General features: G+C 49.0%; 1 protein-coding gene across 2 annotated transcripts in view; it reads right to left on the minus strand.

The window, feature by feature from the left end:
* Positions 1-26,915, minus strand: part of Crmp1 (collapsin response mediator protein 1) — a 49,808-nt gene continuing 22,893 nt past the window's right edge. For both annotated transcript variants that reach the window (XM_052199284.1, XM_052199285.1), the window contains exons 2-14: positions 26,380-26,468; positions 23,507-23,691; positions 18,967-19,131; positions 16,120-16,181; positions 14,209-14,289; positions 13,493-13,561; positions 12,646-12,766; positions 11,769-11,925; positions 9,067-9,208; positions 7,890-8,060; positions 5,557-5,736; positions 3,147-3,312; positions 1-1,007 (exon numbers count right to left, since the gene is read on the minus strand). In XM_052199284.1, coding sequence (XP_052055244.1) covers positions 916-1,007; positions 3,147-3,312; positions 5,557-5,736; positions 7,890-8,060; positions 9,067-9,208; positions 11,769-11,925; positions 12,646-12,766; positions 13,493-13,561; positions 14,209-14,289; positions 16,120-16,181; positions 18,967-19,131; positions 23,507-23,691; positions 26,380-26,468 — 1,680 coding nt within the window. In that variant the 3' untranslated portion in view covers positions 1-915. The remainder of the gene's footprint in view (positions 1,008-3,146; positions 3,313-5,556; positions 5,737-7,889; positions 8,061-9,066; positions 9,209-11,768; positions 11,926-12,645; positions 12,767-13,492; positions 13,562-14,208; positions 14,290-16,119; positions 16,182-18,966; positions 19,132-23,506; positions 23,692-26,379; positions 26,469-26,915) is intronic.

A 26,915-nucleotide genomic window follows, 5' to 3' on the forward strand; every position in this document is an offset into this window, starting at 1 on the left:
TTTAATTTCTTTATTTTTTCACAAGCTTTGAATTCAGAAATAAGAGCCACCAACAAGTCAGTTATTAAGTAAAAATGGAAGTGAATACAAAGGAAAACTGTACAAAACTTTAAAAATCGGACTGCCCTGCTTGACCTCCTCAGAGGGACAGAGACTCGGGCAGCCTGGGCAGAGCCATTACCGCACCATCCTCAAAGCCTGAGTGGGGTGTCAGGACACCCCTTTCTGGGTGTGAGCCTGGCTGGGCCCAAAGCCCAAGGCTGGCTGGAAGGACACACAGACCAGAAAGACACTATGGCCAGTTACAGGTGCCACAGGGACCGGGTGGTTGACACAGGACGTGGGTGGTGGAACTCCGTGACCTTCCCTGCCACTCTGCATATTCACAGGTCTCAGTCAGGGTGGGGGTGGGGACCACATCTTTCTAGTGAAGACTCACGGGGGGCCTTCCTTTTTAAGAATTTGGGCATCTCCCCTGGGGGCTAAGGTCTTGGCATCGGATCTACGTCGGCCCTCGACGATGTCTATCAGCCGCGCTCAGACTTGCATACGTAACTTACTAACATGCATCCTATCCTAGAACAGCTAAGGGGCGCAAAGGAACCATCACTCAGAGGGTCGTGGAGGAGTGGAGGGAACGGTATAGGACGATGCTAAACCCGGGGGTCACTAGGAAGGGAAAATGGAGACACCATGCTCTGAGGTGGAGTCGGTGTGAACACACTGTGGGCAAGGGACTTCCAGGCAAACACGCCACACTAGTACCACTTCTTCCTAAACAGAGAAGGAAAGAGCATCACTCAATCTCCCCTCCATCAGTACCAACTAAAACTGTGGGCTTCAAAAACACGGACAGGAAAAGGAATGGACATTTTCCCATAATCCTTCACTCTGGCATAGCTGGCTCATCTGAGGTCAACCGAGGCTGGTGATGTTGGAGCGGCCACCAGGGGGCGCCACAATGCGGTGGCCTGTACGCCTTGGATTGTTGTCATCTATCTGGGCACCTGAAAGAGACAGAAAGCCAACAGGGTATGGGATAAGGCCTGTTCACATCACCTTGGCATTGCTGATGCTGAGACTGCCCATCACTCCAACCCACCTTCAACACCCTGTCCAGGTTCACTCTGGGGACGGTCCTGACCTATAGACCTGCCTGACCTCTCCTGGGTACCTGCCAGGCCTGAGGTCCCTCTCCTAGATCTCTGACTCCAGCATAGTTTGGCCTTGAGAGAAGAAAGCACTTAGTGAGTTCCTACTGTGTGCAGGCAGACATGGTGCACCGATAACACACGAATTGATGGTAAATATGTGTTTTACCCATAACTCAAAAATAAGGGTGCTGCGGCTCCGGCTGAATACCCTCAGGCCACTAGGGTACTAGGTACCAGGTTGGGGAGGCAGGACTCAGGCCTACACTGGCTTTCCCCTGAAGCCCACCCTCCTTTGCGCAGTGTCCCTCGCTCCAGTGGCATTTGGTAGATGCGTGCACGCACACTCCACAAGTCTGTGCCTTCATGTGGACTGACTGACTTCCCTTCTGACTTTACAGGGCCTGTCCAGGTGAGCCACCAAGAGAATGGCACAGAGTACAGCTCTGGTTCTCCCAGCTGTCCCATTGTCAGTCATCTGTCTGTCTGTCTGTCTGTCCGCCTGTCCGTCTGTCTTCCTGGGCACTCAGGACTCAGCCTACACGTCATTCACTTCCCCTCACGCACCTTGCTTGCCAGGTAGCTGACTACCCCGTGAAGATGCCTGCTGGACCAACACACTGCACCTGTGCGCCAGAGCAGTGTCCTGCCTTGGAAGGGGAGGAGGGGGAACTCTATTGCGATGCCGGAGAGTCAGCTATGCGGCTGGCGGCAGGAGTGACCTTTGTAAGCATCCATGAAGCCCTGAGGGCAGGCACCGTGAGCTTCCCAGGGGATGGAGGGCCCAGGTGGAGGGCAGGCCGAGGGTCCTAACACTGACTTATTATGACACGGCTATCTTTGATCTGAAGATGATTCTATCCACGTCTAAGGATAGACCTGCGGTATTTAGTTGTCTGATGGACCTAGAGAGCCGGTCTGCAAGCTCCTCCCAGCAGGGAAGGCAGCCCTCTGCACTCACCAGACAAGATTCTAAGGTCGTGCTTGGAGTCTTTTTGTGCAATAACAATGGCTACCTTTAACACCAGAACTGCACTCAGGTAACTAGTCCAAGAAAGGATCATGAGAAGTGAGGTGTTGTGGGGTCCCCTAGCCTAGTACCCAGTACTCTCTGTGCAGAGTACTACATCCTACAATTAAAACTAAAACTACACCCTCTCTCGACTCCTGTCACCCTCTCTGCTGCTAGCCCATACTTTTCCCGGTATTACCCACTGACCTTCTTTAGCCCACTGCCTGTTTTTACACAGCTTGTGAGTTCATGTTCACATTTTCAGTGGTTCATGTTCTTAACGGCCGTTGAATGCAACAACCTAGACTTTAAACTGTGGAATTCAGCAAGCTCTTCGGCTCATCTGGAGCTGTCCAGCTGTGCATCATAGATCATCAAATCCCTAGGGCCCTACCCTGGCTCAAACTAACTGGAATTCCAATGACAGTACAGTGCTCCCAGTGTTGTGTCTGCCCTCGTGTGGCCATCTGGTGGAGTTGCAGGTTACATGTCTTCAAGCTGGGACCTTATTCCTAGGCATTGCTGAGCCTTGAATCCTAAGACTGAATTTTGTGAAACTTGGAACAATACTAGGAACACACCACCACCAGGTGGAGTGACATAAAGCCCATATTGTGCTTCCTAAGCCAGGGGTGTGGGGTGTGGTTGAGGGCCAGGCACAGAGCACGTACCCAGGAAATGACAGGATTATTGCCTTATACCCACCAGGTATATACCCATCAGGACTTCCCAGTGCTGGCCACAGAGGGCTCTGCTCTTAGCTTACCGGTAATGTCCTCTCTCCCACTCCCAGAATGTTTAAGCCCAGGGCTGACTGGTGCCAAGGCCAAGAATCAACATGCTGTGCTGCACCCTAGAAACACCTGCCTACTCTATGCCTCAGGGGACACAGCAGAGGAGTGTGCCCGTGCCTTCTGGCCTTCTGCACCTATGCCCAAAGCCATGTGCCCCTTTCCACAGGAGCCTGGCTTCCATGAGACTACCTGATAAGCTGAAGTTGGACTGGTGGAGGTTCCTGATGGGTGGGGGCTGGTGTTTAGAAGGCGAGGATTTGGCAGAAGGAGCAGGAGCGGCATGTTTGGGTGTGGCTGGCACCTCGTACACGGGGCCGTCGTACATGCCCCTGGAAACACTGTGCAACCCGAAAACCTAAACAGAGAGAGAGAGAAGAGTCAGATTATCACTCTGTGTTTCTGTCCTGCCGTCAAAGGGACATCTAGCTGCACAGCACCCATATGCTCACATAAGTCACGCTCGTGCACACAGACACGTGCCCACACAGCACAACACAATATGGATACACACACACACACACACACACACACACACATGTCAGTCTCATCTTTACACAGTAAGATGAGGAACTGGGGGCAGGAGACGGGTTAAAGGAGGGAGAGAGGGTGAGACAGAGAGGGCAGAGGAATCAAGGTGCTAGAGGACTTCCCAGTGCTGGCCACAAGAGGGCAGGCTGCCACCGCCCAGAAGCAGAGAGGTGGCCAGCCTTGCCACTGAAAGAAGCCCCACAGCCCAGGACTGAGCCAGGACCCGTGGAGCCTGCTGGAGAGCTTCTTCAGTCCGGAGAGCCTCGAAAATGTCCAAAGGAGATGACACTGGCTCCAGGCCTCAGAGAACAGCTTGTACCAGGGACCTGTACAAGGCCTTAAAGGGACCAGTGCAGTCAAGTGTTCTGACCCCAGTTCCAGGCTCCTCCTCCGCCAAAGCTGGCAGGCTCAACCTCCTCCCAAGTCCCTGCTCCCTGACTACCAAGGCCTCCGGTGACTTGTGCCTCTGTCACCCTGCTTCTTATGCCTCCCTTTAGTCACCACCCTTCCCTCAGCTCAGGGTGGCCAAAGGCAGGTTCTGTGCCCCACTCCCAGCCTGGCGCCTGTCTGCTGCCCAGGCATTAGGGCAGGGAACCCCGGGTACAGTAACCTGACTCTCTGATGCAAACTGATGACTTAGCATGGGGCCAGGTACTTCCTCAGTGACAGTTAACTGTTTACCATGGGACTCAGCTACAGACCAGGTAGAAGGTCTACAGCCCAGCAAAGGCTGTGGGGAGTGGGCATCCCAGCCACTTTGGTACATGAGGCCCCTGGCCCGCAGCGCCTGTGATATGTGTCTATCTGGTACTGTCCCTTGTGGCAGAGGCAGAGGGAGATCTGAGGCTTGGAGAAGGTGTCTGAGTTCACCGTCTAAACAAGAAGTAGTGCTTCCATTGATAAAGTACAAGAACAGAAATACACACCTGAGCATGCATCCACTCAAATACAAATTTACCTGTGCATGTGTGTATACCCAATATGCAAGTCACACACACATATACACACGCGCGCACACACATATATATGCAGTCATGTACAGTGCATACAATGAATACATGCATGCATGCACAGCACACTCAGTAGGCACACACACCCACAGATGCATACACTGTATAATATATACAATGGATTAATGAACATATATATACATGTGTACACAGTGCAAAGTGGGCACACACATATACATACATGTCTAATATACATAATAAATACATATATACATAATATACAATGGATAAATGAGCACATACAAAGATGTGTGCCCCAAATACATAAGCACAAACATATGCATACATGTATAATAATACAAGCACCAGACAAATGTTTACACATGCATTCATGCATGCACAGTACACACAATGGGTATGTGCACATGTGCATGTGTGTGCCATACATGCAGTGGCACACCTGTGTAGTACACAGAGCAGACACACATGTATACATGCACAAGGCATAGAGACACATAGGCAACATACACAGCTGGCCTTTCTGGCACAGCACCACTTAGATCATGTAGATGATGAGTTTATGTGGTGACAGGAGGGTCACAGACAGGGGGGACAGCCACAGAGAGGAGTCCAGAGTTCCCTCCTCTGAGTCAGAGACAAGGACAGAGACTCCTGGGGCCTTCCAAGGCCACAGCTCAAGAACTTGGAAAAGAAGTAGATACGATCTAGCAGGAGGGGAGAAGGAGAGAGCTAGACAGGTCAGCCGGAGCCAGCCCTGGGGTCTTGGGCTGTGTATTCTCACTGTGGCGGATGGGTAAGTGGGTAAGTCGTTTGAGGCCCTGAGCATCACATTCTACTCTGAAAAATAAAGCTCACGACCCTCCAGCAGGCTATGTGAGGAACCTCCAAGATGTGCAAGGCAGAACCCCAAGCAGCTCACGAGCACCTCTCTCACACGCAGGGGCGCCCGACACAGCCTGCAAGGCCCTGCAACCTCCCTGGCCTTGTCTGGTCTCAGATGAACAAACAGAGTCACACAGTCATGCTTGTCAACCCTCCACAGGACAGAGCCCAGTTCCCAAGGAAGGGGACAGCTCAAGGCTCCCCGTGCGGGAACTCACCTTGCTCCTGATCCGGACGCGCTGGTAGAGATGCTCTGGGAATGGCTTCCGAGGGATGAAGCGGCCCATGCCCTTGCTGACGCTGATGTTTCCATCCTCAAAGACGATCTTGCCCTGGCTGATGACCACCAGGGGGGAGCCGTGGCACTCCATGCCCTCAAAGATGTTGTACTCCACAGTCTGTGAATGCAAAAAGCCCAGAGTTACTTCTGTGCCACACCCAAGGCTTCCGCTGCATCTGCACGGCACACACACCATGCTCCGTTGTAGTTTCCAATGACTTTTTCTCCTCTGTGCGATAGTCTACCATGTACAACAGACAATGAACAGAGCTTGCTGGGACTGAATGCTAACACCTAGCTCAGGGCATCCTGAATGGAAGCCCTGCTCCTCTGTAGACAAGCACTATGCACATTCTGATTACATTTCTGGGACATTGCACTCTTTTATGAGGGAGAGCTTCCTAAGTGCATGGGCTTCCCTAAATCACTTGCAGTGCACAAGCAAATCACGACCCCAGGAATGAACCCAGTAGGGCAAGATCATGCTGTTGCAGTCTCATCTACTGAAAAAGACAGCGGGGGCCATGGGGTGGCTCAGTGGGCAGCGCACTTACTGCCAAGCCTGATGACCTGAGTTCAATCTTTGAGACGAATATGTGGAAGGAAAGAACTCATTCCCTCAATGTGTCCCTGACCTGTACATCCCCTGAGAGAGAGAGAGAGAGAGAGAGAGAGAGAGAGAGAGAGAGAGAGAGAGAACACAGAAGATTTGGTTCAATGGTTAAGGCCTGCTGTTCTTGCAGAGGGCCAGACTTTGGTTCCCAACACCCACACGAGGCTGATCACAGCCCTGTAACTCCAATGCGAGAGGATCCAATTCCCTCTTCTGGCATCTGCAGGTCTCCACAGTTACACACAATACATGCAATCAAAAAAAATAAATTAAAATCTTAAAAATTAGCAAGAAAGACAACAGAGCACCCAAAAGACTGCATTTGGATTGCCGCTCATGAAAAGGAAACGCAACCCCAGTGGCCAACTGCCACGATCCAACGGCTTTTCACCTCTTCTTAATTGTGTTTACTCTTTATCAATTATCTTTAAAGTGGGTCATGTGTGGTTGAACGCAATCAAGTGGTATGAAGTGTATCTCTCTCTCTCTCTCTCTCTCTCTCTCTCTCTCTCTCTCTCTCTCTCTCTCTCTCCCTCCCTCCCTCCCTCCCCTTCCCCTATCTCCTCTCCCTCCCTATCTCCCCTCCCTCCTCTCTCCCCCTTCCCCTCCCCCTCCCCTCTCTATCCCTCCCTCTCCCCCCCCACACACACACGCAGGCTGTACATCATATGATACCTTATTCTCCTCTTCATCCCAGAGATGCTCAGCAGGATGTGAGGCTAAGAGCTCTGTACAGTTCGTAAGCCGTCCCTGGACTACCTGGACTACCACTAGTCTTGGACTACCACTGATCTACGTACACTTCCCAACACCAAACAAATGGAATGTTTCTGTTCTTTCTAAAACATACTGTGTGTGCAGTCTGTATGTGTGATCATGTGATCTCCATCACCAAAAGAGGTGACACTAGGCTCCAGATCTGGCAACACTGAGTCTCCCTGATGCTGTGACAGTATCACAGGTGCACACATTCCACCCTGGAGTCTATCTCAGCACTTGTCCCTCTCCATGCTGTGACCTGCAGCTATTAGTGAGAGCAGGGTTCTTCCCAGAGGCAACACACACATCTGCACAACCATTACTGTGCAACTGCCTTGGTATTTATTAGTCTCACGGTGTTTTCCCACCTTGCAAAGAACCTACCCTTCCGTGAGTGAGAGGCAGATTCCTGCTCCTGGTACTTGCCCCAAACTTTGTATCTCCTGCCACGCCAGTCTCTTGGCTATACACACTATTTTTGTTTCCTATTTTCTGTAGCCAGGTCACAAACAGAATAATCACTATCCCTGCAGTTTCCAAATTTTACTCCATGATTTCTATTCAAAACTGTCATTTTTAAAAGGTATGCTTGGGACTGGAGCAATGGCTCAGGAGGATAAGCACTGCCTTCTCTTCTGGAGGACACAGTGGCCAGGAATAGATGCATCCTCCCTGTGTGCACGGCCGGAAAAAGTAGCAGAGAGGAGGGAGAGTTCTCACAAGACCATAGCAGCAGCCTGGCTGAGCCTGGAGTCTCTCCAGTGTGAGCTACTGGTGCAGTCGTGGGGCAGACTTGGAAAACCCTTAACCATTTTTTTTTATCCAAAAGCTTCTGAAAATGATGCAACAAAACTATCACCCACCCAATCTAGGAGTCCCATGGGTGGGCTGGGACTTACTGACTTATGGCTTTTGGCTGTTATGGTCTTCATCTTATCTGGGTCCCAGATGACTACGTCAGCATCGGAGCCCACAGCGATCCGACCTTTCCTTGGGTACAGGTTGAAGATCTTGGCTGCGTTGGTGCTGGTGACGGCTACAAACTGGTTCTCATCCATCTTGCCAGTAGCCTGAAATCAAGACCCATGTACTGAGGAGAAGAACAGGTAGGCACAGACCTGGGTCTTCACAGATGCACATCAGTCAACCTTGAGAGTGATCTGAACAGAGCAGGGATTAAAGGAACTGCCGAGGGCTCCTAACGCCTGTGCGAGAGCGTGTGCCAAGGGTTCCAAGAGATGGCCAGGTTAGTAAAGTGTTTACAACCCAAGCACGAGGATCTGAGTCTAAGCTCTGGCCAGGCACAGCAGCTCAGACCTGTAAGCTTAGCACTAGGGAGGATAAGACGGGAGGCTCTCTGGAGCTCAGTGGGCAGTCAACCCAACACCTACTTGGTGAGCTCAAGGCCCCAAAAAATAAGATGAGGAGAGGCTGGAGAGATAGCTCGGCGGTGAGCACTGGTTGTGGACCAAGATTTGATTCCCATCACCCACGTGGCAGCTCACAACAGTTCATAATTTCAATCCCAGGGTCTCCAGGGCCACCTGCTAGCCTTCAAAAGCACCAGGCACTTATGTGGTACACAGACATATATGCAGCTGAAATACCCACAACACAAAATTCAATAATTAAAAATAAGTAAGTAGATAAGGCAGGGACTGGCAAGACAACTCAGCAAGTAAAGACGATACCCACATAAAACTGATTCCCACAGGCTACTTTCTAGATTTCATACAATGCACTAGGGCATATGAGCACCCACAAGCACGCACACACATGCATACAAGCCCACACACATATGCACACGTGAAGATAGACACACGCAATTTTTAGAATCATTTCTGATGAGCTAAAACCCACTTCCCTCTGTCAGCCACTTTTCCTGAAGAATCAAGACTATGACATCAGGAAATAAGGACTCTACAGCCTGGGGCTAGTTTCCCATGAGTCCTCAGTTTCCCATCTCTACTTTCAGGTAAGATTGGAAGATTTCAGAGCCTTGAGCCCATACCTCTGGCTTGGATGGTCCAGGCAGGGTATTTCTAGAATCTTCCAGGGGAAAAGGGGTGAACTTACCACTGCCTTGTCCCAGACAACGGTCATCCGCTCTTCTATGCCATTGACGCCCTCAGGTATCAGAGTGAAGTTGTCCTTGCCCACAGCCTTCTGAGCAGTACTGTAGGGACAGTGGCCACTACCTGTGACCTGCAAGTCTCCACTGGCAATACAAGAAAGAAGACAGTTACACTCATTGTAAACAGCAGACCCTGGCATGGTCATCCAGCACAGCATTGGAACTTTATTTGTTTTGGGTTTTGGTTTGGTTTGGTTTGGTTTTTGGTTTTTCAAGACAGGGTTTCTCTGTGTCGCCCTGGCTGTCCAGGAACTCACTCTGTAGACCAGGCTGGCCTCGAACTCAGAAATCTGCCTGCCTCTGCCTCCCAAGTGCTGGGATTAAAGGTGTGTGCCACCACCGCCCAGCTTTTAGGATTGAAACTTTAAATGTCAGCGGCTCTATGTTAGTTTTGAAGTAGGTGCTGGGTATCGGGGATTTTATCTCAGTATTTTTTCATTTTTTTCTAGTGTTTGAAATTGAACCCAGGGTCTAACACATGTGAGGCAACTAAACTACCCAGCCCTATCTCAATAAACGATAATATAGTCAGTCATCCAACATCAGTCTGTCAACTCAGAGCCTGCCAGCATGTCATCAGGGGCCTTCATCTGCAACCCAAGCCTCACACCTCATGTCACAAGAGAGTCACACATACACACTGACCTCTTGGAGTGAGGTGGCTGGCCTATGGCAGCTGTGCCCTCCATACTGGGCTCACATAACAAATACTGCCTGTGGGTAAGAGTTGAGTGACATAGATCTCTGGGTTTTTCATTTTGTTCCTTGAGAGTTTGGAAGCAAGGACCAGCAGCATCCAGAGACTGAGCCAGTATCAGTGACAAGAAGGTGTGACTTGGGGGTGCAAATGTAGGCTGATGCTGTCCTCTACTTCATAGGATTAGGATGCATAGGCCATTTGGATGTTGGACACATACATGCCTAGGAGCTGTCTTGTTCAGGACTGTTTAGCAAACATACACCAAACAATGTATTCTGTGCCTCAATACTGCGAGGCCATAGTGACCATCAACAGACCAGTGGCATGGTGGGTGCAGGAATAGAGACACAGCAGGTTGGGACAGGAGACAGGAGTGCTGCCGAGGAGCTGAGCTGCCATCTAGAGACCAGACAATACCTCCCTGGAAAGGAACCTTCCAGCAAAGGTCTGGAAGCAGTAAATAAGTCAACTGAGGGAGACTTGAGAGAGCATTAGACAAATTGTGGGCTACAAGGGCTCTGAGACTATGCTTCCTTCTGGGGGGGCGGGGGGGCTGAGACTGTTTAAGTGGGGAGAGAGAGCCGAGGGCAGAGGTGAGGTGAGTCAGACTGGAGAGAGGATCAGGTAGAGGTCTAGATGGGGGGAGGGGGGTCCAGGTCACGCTCTGCCTTCTGGACTCCACTTTGGGAGAAGAAATCATGGGGGGGTCGGGGGGGATCCTCTCTTGGTCTCATTGACATTTAAAGTACCACAGACACCGCACGGGGGGGTGGGGGGGAGAGAATGGCGTTTTAGAAACAGGTCTGTGGAAGCAAGAGGCACCAGCATAGTGAGCCAGCGTGACCAAGGGTACAAGACATCATCAGTTTCTGTGGACTGAGGTCATACTCTTGCCATGGAACACTGGCCACGACTGTGAGACAGCGCATCCCAAGAGGTGAACTCTTTTTCAGTCTGAGGAAGTGTCGCACCACCTCCAGTCGGGTGGTCCTAGACAAGGAAGCATCGACATTTACAAGTCCCAGGCTTTGGTGCTGACTCGGTAACTGAGTTCACCAGCAAAGAGTGTCTGCATCGTGTGGGGACAGAGATTTCTACATGGGGCACATGCTGGAGTCCCCTTGATTGTACACACAGTTCCTTATACTGGGGAGTCCTGTCTTCTCCCCAAGCACAGCCCCGACTCATCTCCATAGAGCTCCAGCCATCCGCCCTTTCTGCGGCAGCCTGTTCTCCTCTGCTCTCCGTGTGCTCTCCCAGAGCCCTCTTCTCCCATGCTGACTGATGGAAGGGAAAAGCACTGCTTCACCAGCAGTGGCGCTGTTCAGTGGACTGCCTTACACCCACACCGAGCCACAGCTAGCCCTGTACGAGCCACACCGAGCCACAGCTAGCCCTGTACGAGCCACACCGAGCCACAGCTAGCCCTGTACGAGCCACACCGAGCCACAGCTAGCCCTGTACGAGCCACAGCTAGCCCTGTACGAGCCACACCGAGCCACAGCTAGCCCTGTACGAGCCACAGCTAGCCCTGTACGAGCCACACCGAGCCACAGCTAGCCCTGTACGAGCAGGCATCTTATTCTACGCATGTGGCCAGTGAGCAAGCTGAGGAAGGCAGGGAGACACTGCCTGTGTTCTGATGCCCAAGACGACGGGAAGATTTGAATTCTGGTCTCTCGCCCCTAATCCTGGAGGCTATCGACCACACTGAACTGCTTAGAACACAGCAGGCACATAAACAATGTTCAAATGCTAGAAGGAGGTGGTCACTAAATGTGAACTATCACTAGGCTCAACACACCCTTAGGTCCGGAAAGAGCTGCTCTAAACAACATGCAGACCCCAAGCCTCCCTGCTCTAAAGTGTCTAACTAGCCTTGGCTTCCAGCTGCTGATTCTGCCCACCACCCCAGCCCTGGGTCCCCAGCCCCATGGCTCTCACCAGGCCAGCAAGGAGGTCAAGTAGTCAGGAGTAGTGGGGTCTGGGCTCAGGGGAGGGGAAGTCACAAATGCAGCTGCCTTGGCCCAGTTCTTGCTCCAGTAGTGGGTGCCGTCGGTTCCTAGGCTGGCAGCTATGGGCTCGCCGAAGACGAGAGGCCCTTGAAGGAGCAAACAGCAGGAGTGTGGTTATAGCCAATAATGTCCATGCTGACACTAAAGGAGGGTCTGCGACAGAGGAGACTGGCTAGAATCCGATAGCCCGGCATCTCCCTCAGGAGCAGCAACCACACAGCGCCCCTTACTATAGAGACCAAGTCTATAGCTAGTTATGGCGGCTAGCCTGGCCAGCACTCAGCCATATCCAGCTCCTGATGTCCCTATACTATTGACTCTTGGACAATGCCTTCTGTCTTCCCAACCCACAGGACAATGCCTGACTCTCTTCCCTTGGGCCATCTTGTAACTCCAAGCTTCCCCATGTGAGTCCTGGACAGAGCCCAGTATTCAAGAGGGTCAAGCCCTCTCAAGAGCCCAGGAAATGGGCCAAATAAGTGGAGATAGGACTCAGGAGGACCTGCTGGCCATTCTGGACTAATCATCAGCTAACTCAGAGAAAGGCTCTAAAGTCAGCAAAAAGCCAAGTGGTCTCATCTGACCAATGGAAGTAGAATCAAGGAGCTGTTATGAAAGAAGGAGCTGAGGCTCAGAGCTTGTCGGGGTGTGCAGAGGTCTCTGACACTAGCAATCAAATCTAAAACCAACTCCAAACCACCCCTCCAGTATACCATAGGCCACAGGCTGCCACCTCCGGCAGACCTCTGCCCTAGAGTAACCTGGACAGCCGTCTGTCACCCCTCAGGAGGACAAATGCCACCTGCCTTTCTTCCTGGCCAGGGCGATGATGTCCGCCGCACTCTTGCTCATGACCTTGGTGATGTACACAGGACAATTGATCCGGCCTGCAATGGCAATAGCCCGGAACACAGCCTCGGCCTCCAGCTGGGGACACAGCAGAGACAAAGGTCACAGGAGGAAGGAGGCAGCTATAAATCTCCCGTTTATAAAAGGAGAGTAAAACAGATGAAAAATGAGAAAAGTTAAAATGATTCTGGTGGAAGAGGTGGAGATAGAACTGTGTCCTGGGATTGTTTGGGAATACTCTGCAGGCTGCCAGAAGACTCTCCTAAGAGGACACTGCATCCAAAGACACACAAAACAGTCGTGGCAAACGACTGGCTCCGTGACACTGGGGCACACCCATGGCTGCTGTGACCACTTGAGCATGACTCAGTGCCCTCTAGACCAGTCGTGTTCTCAGGACCAGCAGGCCAAAGCACTGCCGAGACTTCTATTTGGGGCTTTTAATTTACAATCTGTAAAGGCTTCAGTCATGGCCTTAATAGAGGTATGGTTTGAAGGGCACTGCACAGTCTATTTTCCTGTCGTCCATATACCAAGTCTTCAATAAAATTTCTCCCCAAATCAGGACATTGGGGCATGTGCAGAGCCCAGGGGTGATGCGCCTGGACTCTGGCTTGGGCAGGGCCTTTTCTGGCCTCTCTGATTGACTGGTGTCCTCAGAGTCTTGGGAAGGAGCAGGGAGAAGGGAGCAGAGTGGGGAGGAAAGAACAGAGCAGAAAGAAGGAGGAGCGGGGTGCAGCTGAGCTGTTCTGTCCCAGCGGAAGGGCTGGGGAGATTACAGACAGCAGAGTAGGGAGTCCTTACCTCCTCGGGTCTACTCAGAGCATGACCCTCGGGGCCCGTGATGCCCATCTCCAGGATCCGTTTTTGTTCCTAGGAGACAAGGACCAATGAGACAGGCACTGTTGGACTAGCTGTGAGACACTCTAATATAGACAAACAGACAGAGATGTGTGTGTGTGTGTTTGTGTATGTGTGTGTGTGTGTGTGTGTGTGTGTGAGATTTACTACATATATGTATATAATATATGATATGTGGTATGTGATGTGTGATTATATGACATATAATATGTAGTGTGTGTGTGTGTGTGTGTGTGTATGTTCATTCTATCTATCTGTTCCTGCAGAAAACCCTGACTAATATAAGAGCCTAAGGAGATGGCTCAGCTGTCAAAGTGCTGACTATGCATGAATAGAATCAGCAAAATCCTCAGAATCCATATTTTAAAAAAAGAAGCTGGGTGTGCACGGCCCTGAGGGCCCCACCCCTCCCTACTTGCAAGGCAATTTTATTCAGAACCTTACAATGGAGAGGAAACAGATCCCAGGAGCCAAACACCTTCCCAGCAGACACACTGCATGAAAGGGAACATCTCTTCTCTGCGCATGTGATACGGCATCGGAGCTCAGCTCCACCCTTCACACCCACTCACCTCACTAATGGAGGAAGTACCCCTCTTTTATAGTCCACTTTGTAATAGGTCCCCTTTGTGGTAGGAGGGGAACTTTGTACCACTCACCTGAGCTATCAAATCTCCATTTTCTGCATGGACTAAGACCACAGCTCCCAGACCCTTAAGGAAGGTGAAGGCTTCGTACAGCTAAAAAGGAGAGAGGAGGCTGTGAGAGATCAAGGTGTACAATGCCATGCATTTAAAAGGCTGATTCTCTGCTCATTCCTTCAGCCTGTGCGGACCCCATGGGACGCCAGCTTCCAGATCAAGAGGTAGGAGCTTGAATGGGGCCAAACCAACCAGGCAAATAATGTCACTGTAACACAGTGGTTATCAACCTTTCTAATGTTGCAACCCTTTAATACAGTCCGTCATGTTGTGGTGACCCTGGTGTTGATTTGAATATGCTAGGCCCAGGGAGTGTCATTCTTAGTAGGTGATGCCTTGTTGGAGTGGTTATGACCTTGTGGAAGGAAGGGTATCACTGTTGGGTGGGCAATGAGACCCTCTTCCTAACATGTGGGAGCCAGTCTTTTCCTAGCAGCCTTCAGATGAAGATGTAGAACTCTCAGCTCCTCCTGCACCATGCCTGCCTGGATGCTGCCTGCTCCCACCTTGATGATAATGGACTAAACCTCTGAACCTGTAAGCCAGGCCCAATTAAATGTTGTCCTTACAAGACTTGCCTTGGTCATAGAGTCTGTTCATAGCAGTAAAACCCTAACTAAGACAACCCCCAACCATAAAATTATTTCATTGCTACTTCATACCTGTAATTTTGCTACTGTTAAGGATCACAATATAAATATCTAATATGCAGGATATCTGATCTTTGGCCCCCAAAGGGGTCATGAACCATGTTGGGAAGTGCTGCTATAACCCCCACCATCTTCTTTGTCTTCCTTCTAAGCAGAAGACCGCTTGCTACTCCTGGGACACATACATGCAAATGTTAGGGGGCTCTCAGAGGCAGGAAGCAGTTTGGAAGAGCCCCAATTAGAGGGAGGCCCATGGCTGACATCCACACCAGGGGCCTCAGTGGGTCGATGTAAGAAAAAAGCACCAGTTATAATTCTACTCATGTCTTACATAGCACTGCTTCCATGAACTCCAACCAACTCAATGCTTCGAGAGTACCCCATGTCTGCTTAAAAGATTCAAGGCATCCTAGGTAAGTTGTTGCCTGAACCAAGGTGTTTCTTTGAACTGGATCCCATGCAAAGGCCACTGCTAGCACAGTTCTGCAGTAATACCCAAGGTACAATTCCTAAGAGTCTTTGAATTTCACTTGTATGAAATCACTCAGCACACAACAACCTCCGTAAAGTTGGGGATATTATGAGCTTCAAGCCCAGAGATGGTGGGAAAAATCTTCCCAGCTGACCAGCAAGCAACAGATTTGGTAAGCTGGCACTGGCATCCACAGCTTCCTCTAGGAGGTAGAGGGGTCCATGGATGAAGGAAGGGTGGGTGTTAGCAATAAGCCTGCCCATGGAAACACACAGTGGTGTCTTCCTCAGCTCCTCACAGCCCAGGCCAGAGATCTCACAATTTTTAAATGAGAAAACAGAGACTCTGACTTACTCAGTGCCTTGTATTATTTGAGGAAGGCCACAGCTCACCCCTGTAGAGTCAGTGTGATGATACCAGCCCCCCGCCCCAGATCCAAGGCCAATTGTCCAACCTATAGGAAGGACATGTCCAGAAGATGACTTCTGAATGTCTGCAATGGGCTCCAAGCAGCTGTTTGTTAATGAGCTGCCCAGAGAATGGGAGAGAGAGCTATGTGGGAGACGCCACACCTAGGACCCCAGGTCCCATCTCTTTTAAGGAATGAACAAAGGTAAGGGAGGGTAAATGGTCGCTCTGCACTTAGTGCTGGGAGTGAGACCTAGGCCCAGGCTGTAAGGGTTTCCCCTGCTGATGAAAGCTGGCTCTGGCCTGTACAGACGAAGAGAAGCTTGCAGCCAAGCCTACCTGGCTGTCGGACATCTGGTACAGGTCCTTATACGCCATGTAGACTTGGAAGGAGTTGACACCTATTGCGGGTAAGATGGAGAAAAGCACATTTGAGTAGAGATGAAGGTCTTTCCAGTAAAACAAATGCCCTGGTGCACAGTAGCAACTATCAGGAGAGAAAGATGCCATAGGGTCTACAGTGTGGCACCAAACCCAGCATAGGGGGTAACAGTCAGTCCCTGGAGCCTCCGGGAAAGATCAGACTTGAACTGGATCTGAGGGTAAAGGAAGGAGGGAGTGGGTAGAGAAGGAGAAGACCAGGAACTATGCAAAAGAGAGAGGGGTATGCACAGTAGGGATGTCTTCCTTTCTGCAAAGTGTCTTCCTCCAGCTAATGCAAAGGGAGCATGTGCTTCCCAATGCCCCCCCCCTTTTTATTGTAGTATAAACACACAAGGTGAAGTTCAGTATTATAACCAGTACACACCACACTCTGGTGTGTGGCACAAAGGATGTGCAGTCGCCTTCTGTGTCTAGTGTATGACTCTTCCCCACAGGGAGTACCATGAAGCACATCCTGTGACGGAGAGACAGCCCTGGGAACAGAGGACACATGAGCATGGAAAAGGCTGGGGAATCCTATGGCAGAAGGGTGCTGAAGTCTCTAGGCAGAGACTAGGCAGGGATTTAAAAAGGAAGAAAGGCTTAAGACTTGGTCGTGAGGAGCAGTTTGCAGGAGCATGGGACAGACTGCAGGGGACCTGTTTCTCATTCTTCATTTGCTTGAGGACAGAGGCCAAGGCTTGTAGGCCATTTTGCCTTGCTTCTCTGGGACCTGCGATGTGTGAATCAAGTTTGTAGGCAGAGTATGGAAACATTTGGAGCAGAATGAAAGCGCCTGAGAGAAAGTATTAAAGGGAATAAGACTTCTTCTACTCAGCAACAGAAGCAGCAAGCCAGAGGCGTCTGATGTGTAGAAAACAAGCATTGCAAAAATTCCTTCTCTTAAAATAATGGGAAGAATTAGAAATGAAAATTGTCTTCCAAGATTAGTATTGAAATACCATGAACTAATCAAGTACACTCAAGTAAAAATATCTCAATTAGTACATGCATGAGGGAAGCACAAACAAGATGCCTAAGAGACTGTATTCATGGCAGACATGGGCCTTTCTGAAAATATAAAACCTCAATATAGTCATAGACACTGAAGCAACATCATTGTCACCAGAGCTCTGGGAGGACAGAGAGATCACAATGGCAGGTTCTCTTGTGACAACTGTGCATGCAGTAAGAGTCACAGCAGCCATCATGGAAGAACCATGCCTTCCTACCAGCAGAGCCTGTACTGTGCATACAGTAAGAGTCACAGCAGCCATCACGGAAGGACCATGCCTTCCTGTCAGCAGAGCATGCACAGACACGGGGAATCTGAACTGATTAGAACAGGGACAACTGGGTAGTCACATGGGGAAAATCTGCACAAAACGGGGGTATAATTATCAATTGAAAAACTGTGAGGAAAGCTACAATGATACCCTGGCTTGAAATTAGCAAAGGCACCACAAATACAGTGACACCCGATGGTACAACACGCGGGAGCCAGGGACTCTGATGTGGCCCTGCGGCTGCAAGGATCAGAGCATCTTTCAGGAAATCAATTGGCCATGAGAGTCAAGGTCCTGGAAAAATGCTAAAACCTTCACATTTTGTGATTTTATTTCTTGATGTTTAAAGAAATCCTAAAAATCCCAAACTACAGCTTCCGTATGAAGATACTCACCAGAACACAATTTATAATAAAACAATCAGAAAACTTAAATACCCACTAAAAACAAACAGTTGAGCAAATTGGCCATTGCATTTCATAAATGGCGCCATTAAAAAGTTACTGATGGAGGGCAATGTCACTCATGAAACATTTAGTGAAGAGAAAGATTTCCAAATTGCATCAACTGCACAGCCGTATAAGAGAGAAATCTCAGACATGGACAGGAAGTGGAGGCGATAATGCTTAGCCAATGCCACACTGAGATAGGAAGCAGAAGCAGAGGGGAAACGCTTGCTTTTCTGATTTTTATGTATTAGGAACAACGATACTTTTATAATGAAAAAACATAACCTGTATCGTAAACCTTAAAAGTGTACCCAGCACCCCTTGAAGCCGCTGCAGCACAGGAACTTCCTCTTTGGGAGGGACCTTGAGAAGGTCCCCTTTGGACTGACCACGCATGTCCTGACCTGTTCCATCCTGCTGCCAGTCCTCATTTTCCTCCCGTCTCTCTGACCCATTTCTACTCTATATAATGAACAGCTGAACATGTCTGCGATGAGCAGGGTCACCTGGTGTGAATCTGAACAGAGGGAAACCTAGTGGGATACCAAGATGTCTACCCACAAAAGTTACTCCCAGAGCCAGCCAGACAAATCAGAGAGAACGCAAAGGCTGTGCCCCACAAGGTCGCACTCAGCTTCAGGTATCTAGGAATAAAGCAGTTCTGACAGACTAAGGGGAAAGAGTTCTGCTGGGCTGGGTCTTGAAGAAGAGCATTTGTCAGGCAGAAGAAGGACACACCTGTGGGGAAAATGGCTTGAGCAGAAGCCATCAGCAAGGCAGGTGACAGTGGATCGCAGCCATAGTAACAACTGCCAAGAAACTTAAACTAGACCAGCAAAGAAGTCCTGTGTCAGGCTATGGAGATAGGACTTATTCTTGTCTTAGGAATGGTTCCTTGAGGTTTCAAGGAGTAGACTCCCTGAAATGGGAGTGCATTCTTCCATCTATTGTCAGAAGTGTGTAGCTCTAAGTTGTGCTCACAGAGGAGGGTGGAGGGACTTCATGGCCCATTCCGGGTTCCTACTGACCTTTGTCCTGCACCAGCACCTCCAGCTCCTCCCGAACGCCATCGTACCAGCTTGTGATGTCCACGTGGAGGGAATAGTCACAGCAGGATTTGGTGTCTGCTGCTTCATGCCATTTCTCAAAGGAAGTCAACAAGCTGGACCCAGGTTCAGGAACGACATGGTCAACTGGGACAGAGAGACATGTGTCATGATGCTCAGAGCCCAAGATGTTCCATCAGTGGCCAGATCATCCCCACCACTATCCCATCAATATTACCATCATTGCTGCAATCACCAGTCAGCTCTATCACCATCATTCCCATCAGCATCACTATACAACCACCGCCACCACCATCAGCAGCACCACCACTATCACCATTACCATAACCAATACCCCAATCATAACCCATAACCATCATCATAGTCCTACCATCATGCCCATGAATATCACCACTGTGGTAGTTTGAATGAAATGTCTTCCAGAAATCTCTAGCATTTGGATACTTGTTTCCCATTTGGTGGCTGTTTGGGGAATATTAAGGGGTGTAACTTGTTGGAGGAAGAACGCTACTGGGAGTGGGACTTGAAGTTTTCAAAACAATTCCCTGCCATTTCCAATATGCTCTCTGCCTGCTGTTCATAATCAAGAGGTGAGCTCTCAGCTGTTCCTGCCACCATGCCTTCATTATGCCATCAAGGACTTTGACCCTTTGGAACCATAACTGCAATTAAGCACTTTCTTTTATAAGATGCCTTGGCCAGAGTATTTTGTCACACCAATAAGTAACCAAGGCAGAAATTGGTACTGGGTCATGGAAGATTGCTGAAACAGATCTGGCCATGTGGCTATTGGGAATGTGGAAGACGCTGATGCTTTGGACTAGAAAAGCAGGTGAATGCCATAGGCTGAGCTTCATGGTCATTCCAGTAGAGCTTGGGACACAGCGGTGCCGAGGGCTATGAGGAGGCCCATCTCAAGGGAGGAGAGGGGACTTTAGCAGCCACTGGGCTAGCAGTCTTTCCTGCGATACTTTGGCAAAGAATCTGCCTGTCATTTGACCTCAACCTAAGAATTCTCCTGAAGCTAAACTGAAAAGCAATAGACGAATTTCTTTGGTGGAGGAGAATTCAAGACACCCTAATATTGACTCTGTAATGTGGTTATTAGTAATTCCTCTTGTTCAGCTCTACACTGAAAAAGAGTATGAAGTGCAAAATGAAATACAAGTCAACCAAATGCATGCTTTGTTGTATGCATGCAAGTCTCTGGGGACCAGGGAATGGACTTTGAAGGAAATGTCCCCCACAAGACTTGGACATCTGAATACTTGGCCCCCAGGTGCTAGAACTATTTGGGGAAGTTTAGAAGATGCGGTCTGGTTGGAGATGTGTCACTGGCTGCAGACTTTGAGGTTTCAAAAGACACATCCCATTTCAGTGTGCTCTCTGCTGCTCTCTGCCCCTGCTTTCAATCAAGATGTGAGCTCTGAGCTATTGCAGTGGCCATTACTTTGCTCTGCCATCATTGACATAACACTCTGTAACTGTAAGCCCAACTGTGGAGGTTTGAATGAAAATGGTCCCCAGAGACTTATAGGGAGTGGCACTATGAGGAGGCATGGCTTTGTTGAAGTAAGTGTGGGCTTGTTGGAGGAAATGTGTCACAGGGGATACACTTTAAGGTTTCAGAAGCTCAAGCCAAGCCCAATGGCTCTCTCTCCATGCTGCCTGTGGAGCCAGATTTAGAACCTCTCAGCACCTCTTCAGTACCATGTTTGCCTGCATGCTGCCAGGCTTCCCATCAAATTGATAATAGACTAACTTCTGAGCTATAAGTCAGCCCCTATTAAATACTTTCCTTTGTAAGAGTTGCTATGGTCATGGTATCCCTTCACAGCAAAATGGAAGCCCTAATTAAGTTTTTTATACGCTGCCTTAGTCATGATGGTTCATCAGAGCAAAAAATAAATAAAAAAAATTAAGTAACTAGAAAACTACCATCACCATCATCATAATTATAATCATAATCATCATCTCAACCATCATCTCCATTGCCATCATCATCATCACAATATGCCCAAATCAATATCACCACTACCATCACCTCTATCATATCTGTTAATACCACCACCATTACTAAAACTATCATCAACATCACTATCATCAAAGTTATGTCCATTGAAATCTTCACTATCATCATCGAGTTTTCCATCATGACTGATACCAGACTCCACCATTAGGAATGTTAATCCTAATACCTAGCCTGCTGAGGCTACTCAAGGCTGAGTCCAGGCCCATCCTTGTGTAGTTTTTTTTTGTTTGTTTGTTTTTTGGTTTGGTTTTGGTTTTGGTTTTGGTTTTGGTTTATTCGAGACAGGGTTTCTCTGTATATTCCTGGCTGTCCTGGAGCTCACTCTGTAGATCAGGCTGGCCTTGAACTCAGAAATCCACCTGCCTCTGCCTCCCTGAGTGCTGGGATTGCAGGTGTGCACCACCACCGCACGGCTCCTTGTGTAGTTTCTAAGGATCAATTTCAAGATCACTCTAGTCTAATGTCTAGGTTCATCCCCTCTCCTAGTCAGTGCCTTCCTGGCTCTCAGAGCTCATATGGCTCTGCTGGCAATTGCCGTGTGTAGTCTCTTGTAGGCACTGCAGGGATAGGTACGGCTGAAAATGAGCTGCCTGGAAGCGGGGCTCGGCAGATGAATATTACAACTAACTCTTGCCTTTTAAAGGAAGACCTCATCACAACAGAAGGGGCAGGGTGCCGCAGTGACCTGGGCTTGGTCGGCCCAAGGCTTTCTGCCCTCTCCAATGTCTCCCTGCCTCGCTGAGGCAGACCGTTCTTCAGGGAAGTTGGGCCTGGCCCTGTGACTTAGTTCAGCCTATGTGGGTAGGAATCAGAGCAAGGGGAGGGCTATGGCTGAAAGAGGAGGCTGGAGGCCTCACAGACCATCCTGCTTCCTGGCTTGAGTCATGAGTGGACGGTAGTGCATTTGCATGAGTTCCATAAACGGAGTGGCCCAGAGCCTGGGGTGACCACTGCAGCTCTACTCTCCTCCTGTCCACATCTATGAGTGCAGAATATGGTGCTTCAGAGTCAGTGTAGATGTGAGCTGAGTGGGTCCATCAAGTATTTCTGTGTCTGAAGCTGGAGCCCCAGGATTCCTGTGTTGGAGCTTTTAAGAGGTTGAGCCTAACAGAAGGTGACTGAACAGCAACATTTGTGCTGGTAGAAGATATTGATGCTAGGATCACTCAGTGAGCTCATGCCTTTGACAGAATAAGTCCTGCCTTGTGATCCCCTCCCATCACAGATGACATTCGTATGATGACACTTTTTGCCAGGAGTACGTGACTCAGGAGTCCCTCTCCAGAGGCTGAATGGAGGGGCCCACTGAATCTTGAACTTTCAGTTTTCCAAAACTATAAGCTCAAATATACACCTTTAATATAACATCCCCAGTCTCCGTGAGTCACTAGGCATTTTAAGGCAAGCGGCCATATGGAACAGCTTACCATCCTGGGATTCCACTTGGCTTGGGCTATGCACAGCCTTAAATAATATTTACACCAATAAATAATAATTTACTTGGTAACCTGAGACTCTCACCTGCACATACTATTCACACACACACACAGACACATACACACACACACACACACACACACACACACACACACACACCACTCTGAATAACATGCCTAGCAACCTGTTAGCAGCCTAGGACTCTTGGTGCATTGAGCTGTATGCACACACCTCTCTGAACAATGGAAAAGATTTTTCCTTCCTTTAACAACCATTAATCTTAGGTTCTATCCAACCGTGGTCTCCTTATGCCCAGGTAGGAGACTGGAAAAGCCTATTCAGTCTGAACTGGTTCAGGGGGCATGTACAATAAAGCAAACTGTGTCCTCACCAGAAACTTTTAGGGAGAAGCTCCCCTTTACCACCTTATGCCTATGCATACTTGGAAATGTATATGATTAAAATCAGATCCCTTGTGGGAAGGGCTTTGTACAGTAGAAAAGTAAGTATGTAGTCTACACTATAAGTCACAACATAACCACCCTCCCCATGGCCCTTAGCAACCACAACTCCCTAAACCCCCATAAAAGGAAGCCCCGAATAATAATGAGGCTCTTGGGGGTCCTTGCCTCCTCAGGGCATTCTGACCTGTTCCGATACAGAGTTATCTGCTTTGAATAACACTTCTCCCATACTTTTTGCAAAGCAACACAGCTTTTGTTTCAATTCCTTGAATAAGAGGCCAAGAACCTGCAAACACCCAATCTGAACGCACCACATGGGTAACAATCTCACTCAGATACACAGTAAAATAACTTTTAGAGATTTAACCTCCCCCATGTTTGAACTCTTTTTGTTCTGGATGAGAGGCATCCATCCGCAGCAATGATCTATATTTATTGTGGTAGGGTGTGACAAGGAGTTACGTGCCACCCTGAGCACAAGGCCAGGTGCACCGAACACCAGTGTGTACTGATGGGGAGGGCAGAGCTCACGGACCATGTCCCTAAGACCAGGGAAAGTGCAACTCACTGATCATGGTGGTTCCGCCTGCCAGCGCTGCTTTAGTGCCCTGGAAGAAGTCATCAGCTGAGGTCATGCCCTGGGAGGGCTTCTGCAGGTAAGTGTTGACATCGATGCCCCCGGGAATGACCATTCGGCCATTAGCCTCGATAGTCTTCACTCCACCAGGAACAATCAGGTTCTCTCCTATTTGTCTAGAGGCAAATAACAGAGAAATCTTGGTTTTATTTTGTTTAGTTGGGTTCTGTTGTTGTTTGTTTTTAACAAAACAATGGAAGGCAGCCAACTGTACAATATCAGCTCCTCAAAGCATATGTTTTCTATCCAGAGCTCGTAAAGTCATGGTTCTTGGAGAAGAACATGAAGCCACTATTAAACCAGCATAATTCCTAAAAACAATCTACACATTTGTCCTTATACCCACAGGTAAGTATCGTCCTCGACCTTCATCTAAGCCTCTCTTCACACAGAGAGAGAATACTACAGAACCACAACCAATCAAAGCACAGAGCTTGTGGAGACCAGTCCCAAGGGGAAACATCCACAAAACATTCCTACACCCAAAGCTCAGGAAACATTGCGAAGAGGGACTGGAAAACTGTAAGAGGATCAGGGAGTTTGTTCTCAGATTGTGTCTCCTAGTGATGTCAGAAGAGCTACACACATAAAGTCACCCTGACAGGACTGACCAAACCTGAACTGAAGAAGGACAACAGCACTGGCCATGCCAAAGGGGATGGAGACAATTCATGAGGCCTCAACCCTACACAAAGAACTATGGGCAACTTAGGATAGCTGAGGACAAGGGCGATAGTCTTCCCCAGGGAAATGCACACCAATTGGTTATCTGATACCAAATGGTCAGCGCTGGAAACATAGATACAGGAAACATTATACAGACTGAACAGGTTATATTTGGGAATATATATATATATACATGCACATATATAATAATAAATGAAGAAAGAGGTCATGGATTTGAAAGAGAATAAGAGGGAATACAAGGAAGAGTTTGGAGGGAGGAAAAGAAAGGGAAGAAATGTAATTATATTAATCTCAAAAATATAAAATAATTTACCTTTTTAAGCAGCTGTTAGGACAATGGAGCATACAGAGGGATAAGCCTGAGAGGCCACAGGGCAAAGATATTATCTATGAACAAGAGAAGCCTTCTTAGAGGGACCTGCGTTATCTTGATCTGTGACTTGAGCTTGAACAATTTGTGTGTGTTACAGCTCTGGGTTGTGGACGGGGTTACACACACTGGGCACTGCTCCCTCCCCTTAGTCACACAATCACAGCCCAGCTGTGAATATCACAAAAGCTCCTGGATCTACCCAGCAATGCTGCCCAAAAATGATAACCACAAGAGAGACTTCTAGCTTCCCAGAGGGCCAGGCTGACATGACCAAGCATGCTGTGTTGGCCAGCAATCTTGTCCCTCCTGAGACAGGGACCTAGAATCATCTCCCAGGAGGAAACCTCACAACAGGCTTGAGAGAAGCAACCCACAGCAACTATAACCTGGCCCTTGTGCAAATGTCAAGACACCAGGGCCAGCCTCAGTCAGACCAGAATGGGAACTCAAGCATCTTCCAACGCCCTCACTTGGATGACATCATTAGGTCCAAATGCCAGCAAATTGACTTGAAAACCAAACCCAGATACTCTAAACTCCTCCTGACTTTTCTACACTGGATAAAGACATCAATAATGAAGAGAAAAACACTGCCTTGGTAATCCTAATGCCAGCCCCAATGAGCAGCCATCGCAGGCAGAACACAGATGCCTCAGGCTTCAGAGGTAAGAATGAACAGCGTAAGGATGGGCCAGATGAGCAGGCCCACAGAGCATCTGTAACAATTGGGTTCTTCTGAAGAACCTTGGCATGGCACAAGAGCTGCCCCACAGCTAGAACCTGCAGCATGGAATGTGGGGAGGAGTGTCAAAGGGACATCCAAAGCATGAATGTGACAGCTGTGATGAGTGCTGTCCAACTCCCTTACACAGTTCCCACCTGAGCTCAGAGTCTCTCCTCCAAGCACGTGGGATCCCGCAAAAACCGAAGGAGGCCAAGGAAGACAGGTGGTCTGTTAAGTACAGAAGCGACCCTACTGAGCGCTGGGCACCTTCTGCACAGCTGAAATTCCTATTCACATGGTAAGGATAATCTCACTGCCCTGTATTCTTGCAAAATGGAAGGGCAGTGGTCCAAATGAATTCCCGCCAGACGCAGCACAGTCCGGTGCTTTACGCTGACTTGTGATGAGCGTATCCACAGAACCTCAGATGGCATGGCTCAGCACCGTGCTAGGGTGCCCAAGAAGCACCCAGTCTTACCACCCTACTGGCTTCTCTAGTTTCCAAAGATGGAAAGAAGTGGAGGCAAGAGCCAGCCCACATTCCTGAGCCCCATGCTTCACTGTATTTTGCATAGTGGTGTCTTCTATTGCAGCCCATAACCCCATCCTCCTCCTCCCATCCTCTTTCATCTCCTCCTCCTCCTCCTCCTCCTCCTCCTCCTCCTCCTCCTCCTCCTCCTCCTCCAGCACACAGGGTTCCAGGATAGTCCTACTGGCAGGGCCCTTTCCACCCTGACACTCCTCCCATTGTTCCTATACTGGATTCCAGAGTGGTCCTATGGTGGCCTTCTCCTCTCCCCCTTTCCTCTTCTAGACCCCAGGGGAAGAGTTGGGTAGGAAATCTATGCCACCTCATATCAAAGGTAGAGAGCAGCAATGGTGCCATCACAGCAATGGGGACAGAGATGATCATGATCCTTCAGATTATGGGTCCCCCAGAATTCATGATGAAACCCAGCCACCACCCACCCCACACCCAACATGACTGTTAATGTAATAGATCTGTTCTGGCCAACCCACTTTATGAGTCCATCTTCTAGGTAGACATCGGCGTAGAAGGACTGGTCATCGTTGATGATGCGTCCACCTCTGATGAGGAGCCGGTCACTCTGAAAAGCAAAACGATATATTAGACCAATGGCAAAGACAAGACTATATGTTCTTTTGACTGTTTTGGCCTTTAAGGACTTATTTATTTTTATTTTATGTTTATGAGCATTGCAATGACTTGACTAAGAATGGCCCCCATAGTCTTATATATCTAAATGCTTGGTCCATAGTAGGTGGAACTGTTTGGGAAGGATTAGGAGGTGTGGCCTTGTTGAAGGAGGTATGTCACTGGAGGTGGGCTTTGAGGTTTCAAAAACCCATTCAAAGGCCAGTTTCTCTCACTCTCTGCCTCCAACTTTCAGATCAGGATGTAACCTCTCAGTTACTGCTCCAGAGCCTTGCCTACATGCCTGCCTGCCAATTCAGAGAGTACTGATTCCCTTATCCCAACATCTGAACAGATCATATTCAGTCTTACTGACCTGCTCAAAAATGTCTTTGTGCTT

The sequence above is a fragment of the Apodemus sylvaticus genome, chromosome 11 (assembly GCF_947179515.1).
Source record: "Apodemus sylvaticus chromosome 11, mApoSyl1.1, whole genome shotgun sequence".
NCBI lineage: Eukaryota > Metazoa > Chordata > Mammalia > Rodentia > Muridae > Apodemus > Apodemus sylvaticus.